Consider the following 9,671-nt stretch of genomic DNA (forward strand, 5'->3'; position numbering starts at 1 on the left):
TCCCTGGCTATGGGCCTTCCTTCTTTGCCTCTTAGCCTCAGACTGTTGGCAAAGTGTCTCTTCAAACTGGGAAAGGCCATGCTGCACAGCCTGCCTCCAAGCGGGCCGCTCAGAGGCCAGGGTCTCCCACTTGTTGAGGTCCATCCCTAAGGCCTTCAGATCCCTCTTGCAGATGTCCTTGTATCGCAGCTGTGGTCTACCTGTAGGGCGCTTTCCTTGCACGAGTTCTCCATAGAGGAGATCCTTTGGGATCCGGCCATCATCCATTCTCACGACATGACCAAGCCAACGCAGGCGTCTCTGTTTCAGCAGTGAATACATGCTAGGGATTCCAGCACGTTCCAGGACTGTGTTGTTTGGAACTTTGTCCTGCCAGGTGATGCCGAGGATGCGTCGGAGGCAGCGCATGTGGAAAGTGCTCAGTTTCCTCTCCTGTTGTGAGCAAAGAGTCCATGACTCGCTGCAGTACAGAAGTGTACTCAGGACGCAAGCTCTGTAGACCTGGATCTTGGTATGTTCCGTCAGCTTCTTGTTGGACCAGACTCTCTTTGTGAGTCTGGAAAACGTGGTAGCTGCTTTACCGATGCGCTTGTTTAGCTCGGTATCGAGAGAATGAGTGTCGGAGATCGTTGAGCCAAGGTACACAAAGTCATGGACAACCTCCAGTTCATGCTCAGAGATTGTAATGCAGGGAGGTGAGTCCACATCCTGAACCATGACCTGTGTTTTCTTCAGGCTGATTGTCAGTCCAAAATCTTGGCAGGCCTTGCTAAAACGATCCATGAGCTGCTGGAGATCTTTGGCAGAGTGGGTAGTGACAGCTGCATCGTCGGCAAAGAGGAAGTCACGCAGACATTTCAGCTGGACTTTGGATTTTGCTCTCAGTCTGGAGAGGTTGAAGAGCTTTCCGTCTGATCTGGTCCGGAGATAGATGCCTTCTGTTGCAGTTCCAAAGGCCTGCTTCAGCAGGACAGCGAAGAAAATCCCAAACAAGGTTGGTGCAAGAACACAGCCCTGCTTCACTCCGCTTCGGATGTCAAAAGGGTCTGATATGGAGCCAACGAAGACAACAGTGCCCTTCATGTCCTTGTGGAAAGATCTGATGATGCTGAGGAGCCTGGGTGGACATCCAATCTTGGGGAGAATCTTGAAGAGGCCGTCTCTGCTGACCAGGTCGAAAGCCTTTGTGAGATCTATGAAGGCTATAAAGAGTGGCTGTCGTTGTTCCCTGCATTTCTCCTGCAGTTGTCTAAGGGAGAATACCATATCAGTGGTGGACCTGTTGGCTCGGAATCCACACTGCGATTCTGGATAGACGCTCTCTGCAAGTACCTGGAGCCTCTTTAGTACAACTTGGGCAAACAGCTTTCCTACAACGCTAAGGAGAGAGATGCCGCGGTAGTTGTTGCAGTCACCCCTGTCACCTTTGTTCTTGTACAGCGTGATGATGTTTGCATCCCTCATGTCTTGAGGTACTCCACCTTCTCTCCAGCAGAGACAGAGGATTTCATGCAGCTCAGTGACGATGATCTCTTTGCAGCATTTTAGGACTTCAGCAGGGATGCTGTCTTTTCCAGGTGCCTTGCCAAAGGCAAGGGAGTCCAGGGCCACGTGAAGTTCTTCTAGGGTTGGTTCACTGTCAAGCTCTTCCAGCACAGGCAGGCACTCAATGTTGTTCAGTGCTTCTTCGGTGACTACATTTTCTCTGGAATATAGCTCAGAGTAGTGCTGCACCCAGCGTTCCATCTGCTGCGCCCGATCCTGGATGACCTCGCCTGTGGCAGACTTCAGAGGGGCAATTTTCTTCTGTGTTGGACCTAGGGCCTGCTTGATACCGTCATACATCCCCTTGATGTTGCCAGTGTCAGCTGCTATCTGTATCTCGGAACAGAGCTGGAGCCAGTAGTCGTTAGCACATCTCCTGGCAGTCTGTTGGACTTTGCTGCGAGCAGTTCGGAGGACCTGCAGGTTGCGCTCACTGGGACAGGCCTTGTATGCTGCTTGAGCTCTCCTCTTTTCCTCAATGACTGGTGTCAACTCCTCAGAGTGGGCTTCAAACCCATTTGAATCTTGAGTTGAAGCAGATTCAAACTCTCTCAAAATATGGCTGGGCCACAGATTATATGGCATAGTTTTTTCAATGCATTTGAAAACAGATATCATAGACGGAAAGACAGTGAAGGGCAACTAAAGCCTTCAGAGGGCTGCATGTCTGGAAAGGGCAGGCCTTCTTACTTTCAAAGGAAACAATCAAGTTATTGATCAACAAGCACAGATATGCCCTTGGTGTCACTGCAAATCTCCAAAAGGAAGCAGATTCAAATGTGGGAAAGGACATGAAGCCCCTTCCACCCTCTATTCTGTGTAACTTGGCTTACTTTGCACCAGACTATGACCCAGTTACAAGCAAGAGAAGAGTTATTTTCAAGTATTATGGCACCTAGCCCTACTTGGTTATGAACTCCCTACAATAATATTAGGGTCACAATTCTTCACAAGCTTCCCTGGGAATAAGCCCACATAGATACAGTGATATTTACTTCTGAGTCAACATGATTTAGGACTGCATTGTAAGACTACTCCTACCTTGTTCCTGTTCTGTAGGAATCTTAAAACTATTTCTGCCAAGTGTTTAGTAGTGTTGGTTCCGAACAGCGGGTCCTCTTAGGGAGAAAAAAGGTGGGATAAAAGTATAGTAAATAAAATAAATACTTGTTCTGGTTTCAGACTTCCTGTTCTTGTGTTTTGCCTTTGACTGCTCTTATTGCTTTGCATTTTATATTGATTGTGGAATTGTTTTATTATTCTACACCATGACCTACCTTGAACCATGCCAAGGATAGAAGGTGGGATCTAAACACTTAATGGGGATTTTGTTGCACTGGTGTTCACTGTTTTACTGATGTGTTTGTTGTTTCACTGATACTGTTTCCAATGTCGGAACCTGTTTTGGGTTCCAATAAGACCACAGAAAGAATAACTTAAAAATAAAATAAAATAAAATTAGTATATGCAAATATGCACCATCTTTTAATTTTCTAGTCACCAAGGAAATAACCTAATGATTTGGTTATCTTTGTATATGAGGCACATAGTACACAAACAAGCGCATGTATTCACTGCTGAAACAGGGACGCCTGCGTTGGCTTGGTCATGTCGTGAGAGTGGATGATGGCCGGATCCCAAAGGATCTCCTCTATGGAGAACTCGTGCAAGGAAAGCGCCCTACAGGTAGACCACAGCTGCGATACAAGGACATCTGCAAGAGGGATCTGAAGGCCTTAGGGATGGACCTCAACAAGTGGGAAACCCTGGCCTCTGAGCGGCCCGCTTGGAGGCAGGCTGTGCAGCATGGCCTTTCCCAGTTTGAAGAGACACTTTGCCAACAGTCTGAGGCTAAGAGGCAAAGAAGGAAGGCCCATAGCCAGGGAGACAGACCAGGGACAGACTGCACTTGCTCCCGGTGTGGAAGGGATTGTCACTCCCGGATTGGCCTTTTCAGCCACACTAGACGCTGTGCCAGAACCACCTTTCAGAGCGCGATACCATAGTCTTTGGAGACTGAAGGTTGCCAATACAATACAATAGTACACAAAATAGAACTGTGTGGAAAAGGTTAGAGAAAATTCTCCTTGTGCTAGAACTTTGGGCTATGCAAATAAAATATGGCAACAGATTCTGAACAGCTGGAAAAAAGACTTCAACAACCAACTGAACATACTTCTCATGGTCACTGGCTTGAATGATGTTGATACATTTGTGGATAATAAATATCAAAAGCCAGTAGCCACAATAGCTAAGCTAAATCAAACTCCCAATAGAGGGGCAATATACCAAACAAAGTGGACAAATGGGGGGGAGAGAGACACAATCATTATCACAGCCTACTTGGAGAGATGTTAAGTTAGATCAGGGATGTAAAACTTGTTTCATATAGAGGACTAAAGTTAGCATTCATGGTGCCTGCTAAGGACCAGAAGTGATTCATTAAGCAGAAAGTGACATCATTAAACAGATGATGACCAGAAATAAGCACTTTGTTCTCACACACACTCATTAATTGCAAATGACAGAAATGAGTAAATCTAGCTCATATTTTCAAGATATGAGAGAGCCCAATTATCAAGCTGGGAGAGCGCAACTATCATGGGGGTCAGATAAATTGCTTCTGGAGGCTGCATTTGGGCTATGGGCCTTATGTTTGACACCCCTGAGTTAGACCAACAATCAGACCTTAGCTTGAACCAGTATACCAACCATGTTCTTAAGACACTTTAACAAAGGTGCTCACAAATTATTCTCATTTTGCAAATAACATCCTGTCTATGCAACAAGGCTCTCACCAGAACTTTTTTACACTTGGAATCAGAACGCTAAATGTTTCAAATCTGGTCCTCTTTAGTATCATTCACTCTTCCTCCAAAACACTCCAGGTCACAGACACCACTTTCGCATGTGCCCCCTGCCATTTTCAAGGTCCTATGGCAAAAGTTTTGCCTCCACGTCTCTCCAGTATACTTGCAAGGAATGTTGACCTACCCCTTCATTTTCGCTGCCCAGTATAAAAGTATATTCATAATCAACATGACAATTTGTTTCTATCTTTTGGAACGGTCAAGCATACAAAGCATTGGTAGAATCATAGCAAAGGAAGGTACGTGCCAGTCATATAACCCCAACCTGGCTAAAGTATGGAAACTGAATAGCAGACCACCATAATCAACTTATATCTAGTTATACAAACATGTCACTATGTTCAAATGCCATAACTTTTAACTTTGGATTAAAGAGAAATTGTCGCAAAACAAGCCTGTTTTGTAGACAGTTACAATGCGGAGCAAGACACACCATTTCCTAAATGGGGAGAGTGCATCCTCCAAATAACATAGCATGACTTGCTTGCAAGTAAACATGTTTAAGATTGCACTGTATACATGAAAGTTGCCAATCACATGAAGGAACATGTAGTTACACATGTCTGACTGCAATCAATTGATCAATACCCCACTTCTGGTCTACTGATGCACCATTAACTCCTCAGTCAACAGGTGGCCATACAGGTTACAGCAGTGGTTCTCAAACTTTTAGCACTGGGACCCACTTTTTAGAATGAGAATCTGCCAGGACCCGTCGGAAGTGACATCATCAAGCAGGAAAACTTTTAGCAATCCTAGGCTGCAATCCTACCCACACTTACCCAGGAGCAAGTCCCATTTACTATCATTGTTAAAAGAATATACATAGTAACCTGTTAAAAGTACAGATGTCTGACATTTCCCCAAAAGCAGTCACATACCACGGTAGTATCAAGTAACATATTAAAAATAAAATACTGAAATGAATGGGGCCCACCTGAAATTGACTTGTGACCCACAGTTTGAGAAACACTGGGTTACAGTGTTGAGTCTTCACCCTATACAGTAACACTGTTACCGTAGGTGGGTTCAATTACCTTGTTGTTGGGTTATCTACTTGGGAGTCATGCCAAGGATTTAACAGCCCTGGTCCCAGGAGTACCCAAGCCAGAACAGAAACAGTAATGGGCTAGGCAGAAAAAAGAATGCTATATAAAGGTCCTAGATAGAGCTCAGTAATTGCTAGGGCAAGATTTGAACAGAACATCCTTAGCAGCTCATTCATATGTGTTTTAAACTATAACTGCAGATGCTGCATCAGACACATTCCCATACCACCTGAAAACAAGGTGGATCTAGTTACAAGGTTACTCTTATTTTGACAAACAAGCAACATGGTCAGTTTTATCTCTTATGTCATTTCTGGAAGCAATTCCATTGTTTTAATGCTAATGGAAGCTGCTCTGAATATCTCCATGGTACCTACGTAAAAGTGAAAATGCTCACTGAGGTCTGTCAACACAAGCTGATTCACCAACATGTTTTCTTAAAAAAGAACAAGATGCTAAACCTTCACGCAAAAGTAACAGTAATTGAAGATTAAAGAATATACATCTATGTAGCACAAGGATAGAATGTGGTTCTCTTAGATATGCCAATAAGAGGTTACATCTGAGGTTTTCAAACTCTCCAGGTGTTTGAAACCTGCAGTAAGTCTTTGCGAGGGTGGGGGGGGAGGCAGCAGGGATTGCCTCACTCAGGGGGCTGCAGGGACTGGGATGCACTCACCAGTCCCTGCAGCAGCCGCCCCTGTGTGTGGGGAGCCCTGTGCAAGCACCTGCAGGGCAGCCCAGGTCAGGGAAAGGGAAAGTAGAGCAATCTGCTCTGCCGGAAGTGGAGCGCAATCACCCCACTCTCCCTTTCCCTGACCTGGGGAGCCCTGCATGCGCTTGCGTAGGGCTCACCGCACACAGGGACGGCTGCTGCAGGGACTGGTGAGTGCACCCCAGTCCCTGCAGCCCCATCAGAAGGGAAAGCAGAGCAATCATGCTCCGCTTCCAGTTTTGCGGAGCGGGGTGCAACCGCTCCACTTTTCCTGACCTGGGGAGCCCTGCCAAAGGTTGTGCAGGGCTCCTAGCAACCCCGGGAGGCTGCAGGAGGCTTGGGCAAGTGCACCCAAGCCTCCCTGAGCGTGATCACGCTGCTGCCTTCCCCCTGTCTCCTGGCTGCCCCCCGCCCCTCAAGGGGGCAGAGGTCAGGACCCACAGGCTAGGGCGTTGCAACGCCCCAGTTTGAATACCACTGGGTTACCACTTAACTTCACTGGAACCAAGTACTTTATCACTCTCCCTATTTCAGAATGAAATGTGGCTTCCTCAACACTGAAAGTCTTTAGAAAATGAAATAACTTTGGAAGATACTCTCCAATTCACATTTCACCAGGAGCAAAGGTAAGCCATTTCTGCTTTTAGGAACAAGTCACAGGATATGGTATCTTAATAATGCCATCAAAAAAGTTTCCAATGTTTTAAAAGCCACATTTAGAATCTCCCCCCCCCATCAAGATGTTTTCCTCTGCACAAGAAAATTGAGCATTCCAAGGTTCAAGAAAAGAACCAAGCAAGTTCTCCTCTGCAACTCCCACCCCAACTTGACCAGGGCAATACAAAACATAAGGAAGCTGGAATTAGAGTCACAATGAAGAACAGAACCAACATAAGAAGACAGAGCAAAAAAAAATAGTGGTTCCAACTGAAATCCTGGTTGGGCTTCTTTTGAAAGGGGCATCCTCATGCCATTTTACAAACTGCTTTTCAAACTTTCTTCAGTTTCAGAAGAAGTTTGCTTTTCGGCATAGGGAGCTTACATTGTGTTTCTTACTCAAGTCTAAATCTCCCTTGGGTGCACAAAATCAGTACTGCACTTCTTTGCATCCAAGTCCTCAGCTTTCAAGTCTTATTTAAAACACTGGACCGCAATGGGGCAGGGGGGCCTCAGGGGCCCATTTCACTCTGGAAAAGGAAGAAATGGCACATACAACAGGAAGCCATGCTTGAGTTCTTAAATTATGGCCTGCAACATCTATAGAAAAGGGAGACCAACCACCTCGATCTTGAAAAACGCATGCCCGCACAGCTTCCTGTGTTCCCATATTCTGATTTATGGGGGGGGGGGGTGAAGAGAATCAGGAGAACAAAGCAATTTCTCCTGCATTGGTATATGAAGCAACTCTGCCAGCCTTCAATGTTTGGGGGACAGACATACAAGGCAGACATAAGAAATACAGATATCCTGAGAGGAGCAGAAGCAATGAAGAAAAAGACCTGCACCAACATGACTGGGTAGTGGGAATGCAAAGGGTCCCTTTCTATGCTCTGCATCCCTTGAGGAAGTTATTTAGATAGTTGCTGGAAAGATTCCAACATGCTGTGGAAATCCTCCTAGGATAAGCAAGACCAAGAAGACAGACAGCCCTTTCAGACATGTCACACAGGGGAGCACAGAAGGCTCAAGAAGGTGGGAGGAAGGGTCTCCCCAAGCTTTACCCAGAGACACCTCAAGACAAAGCAGGCCTGAGGGCAGTAAAGAGGGGGAGGCAGCCAGTCATATGCTTATGTTGTGAAACCCGTCACCTTAGCGCTGCCTTGCATGTCCACTCCAGCTATGTGCCAGGAAAATGCTCTTCTGTCCATGCAGGTGACAGGCTTCACAGCCCTTGGGGCAGGGGACTATTCTGAGGCCCACAAAACAAGAAGGAACCCCTGAAAGGGTAAAAGGTGAAGAGGGACAGAGGGAATGCCTGCAAAGGGACGGTCCCTGTCAGCTGTCACTCACCAAAGCTGAGGGGCGGGGATGGGGGTTGCCCAGTCCCAACAAAGGAGTCACTTCTGCTGGCCAAACAGTAGAGCTGAGGAAGACAAAGGAGACCTGCGGAAACCTGGGAAGGGGCCTCTGGGAAGGGGCCTCATGCTGCTCTCCTTTCCCTGCCTCCCAGGGCTGTAGGGTGCAGCACTCCATGGCCCTGCTCAGCAGCAGCATAGCTAGAGGGGGTGCCAAGGACTGAGTTCTTCAGGGAGCCTCGGTGCAGTGCGCATGCAGACCCTCCTCTTGGAGCCATTGGGTGGGGAGAAGAACGGAGACTTTGTGCCTCTGTTTTGCTCCCCGTACCCAGACCGGCTCCAAGGGATCTGCTTACCTGCTGCACTGAGGCTCCCGGCAGAACAGGCTTCAGAAGAGCCCTGCTGGGTCAGGCCACAGGCCCACCTAGTCCAGCTTCCCACCAAAGGCCCCAGGCGCACACAAGACAACAGGCACGGTGGCACCCCCCCCCCGCATCTGGCAACCAGAGGCAGCCTCACCGGAACCTGCACGTGCCTACCACGGCTTAGGACCCGAGAGGACTTTTTCCTCCAGAACTTGCCCAACCCCCCTTGAGAGGCACCCAGACCAGGCGCTGCCACCACTTTCCGTGGTAGGGAGTTCCGCAGGCCGACCACACGCTGGCTCAAGAAATACTTCCTTCTGCCTGCCGAAGACTCCCCAGACTCAGCTCGCGTGGCTGTCCCCGGTGCTGGTGTTATGCGCGGGGAAGAGCGCCCGTGGCCAGCCCCGCTTAATGCTCCCCGAAAAGCGCCCGGGCCGTGGCCGCGTCCTGTGGCAGGGAGTTCCGCAGACCACTGGCAGGCGGGGAGAGAAACGCTCGCTCCCCCCGCGGTGCTCGGCACCGCGTGGCCGTGCCGCTGCCTCAGGGAGGCCAGGCGCGGCCCTCCGCAGCAGGCCCCGCAGCGCCCAGACAGGCAGGCCCTCCCTCCCTCCCTGCGTCCCGCCGCGGCCGAGGCCCACCTTGAAGTAGCCGCCCTCGTAGAGCGTGTTGGGCGGGCCGAAGATGGCCACCTCCCAGTTGTAGAGGTCGGACTCGTCGACGAGCGTGATGCGGAAGCCCTCCACGGGCTCCTCCTGCAGGCCCTTCAGCTCCAGCATCAGCGCCTTCTGCGAGCTGCTCACCTGCTGCTGGGCCATCGCCGCCAGGCCGCGCCCGGGGGGGGCCGGGCCGGGCCGGGCCGGGCCGCGGAGGGAGGCGGCGCCCGCGAGCCCCGCCCGACCCGGGCCCGGAGCCGCAGCCCCGCCCGCCCGCCCCCGGGCTCCGAGCGCCTCGCCGCCCCGGCGCGCCTCGGGGACCGTCCGCTGGGCTGGGCCGGGAGGGAGGGCGCGCTTGGCGGCTGCGACTCTGGCGGCGCTCGCGCCCGGACTGGGTGGCGGCCTCGCGCTCCCCGCCGCCCGCGCCTCTAGCAGCAGCAGCGCCCGCCGCCGCCACTT

At 49.8% G+C, this 9,671-nt stretch overlaps 1 protein-coding gene across 1 annotated transcript in view; it reads right to left on the bottom strand.

The window, feature by feature from the left end:
• Positions 1-9,429, bottom strand: part of UBE2R2 (ubiquitin conjugating enzyme E2 R2) — a 70,333-nt gene extending 60,904 nt beyond the window's left edge. Inside the window, exon 1 of the mRNA XM_066616981.1 lies at positions 9,198-9,429. Within this exon, the coding sequence (XP_066473078.1) occupies positions 9,198-9,374 (177 nt within the window). The 5' untranslated portion in view covers positions 9,375-9,429. The remainder of the gene's footprint in view (positions 1-9,197) is intronic.
• Positions 9,430-9,671: the final 242 nt, after the last annotated feature.

Source organism: Tiliqua scincoides, chromosome 2 (assembly GCF_035046505.1).
Source record: "Tiliqua scincoides isolate rTilSci1 chromosome 2, rTilSci1.hap2, whole genome shotgun sequence".
NCBI classification, from domain to species: Eukaryota; Metazoa; Chordata; class Lepidosauria; order Squamata; family Scincidae; genus Tiliqua; species Tiliqua scincoides.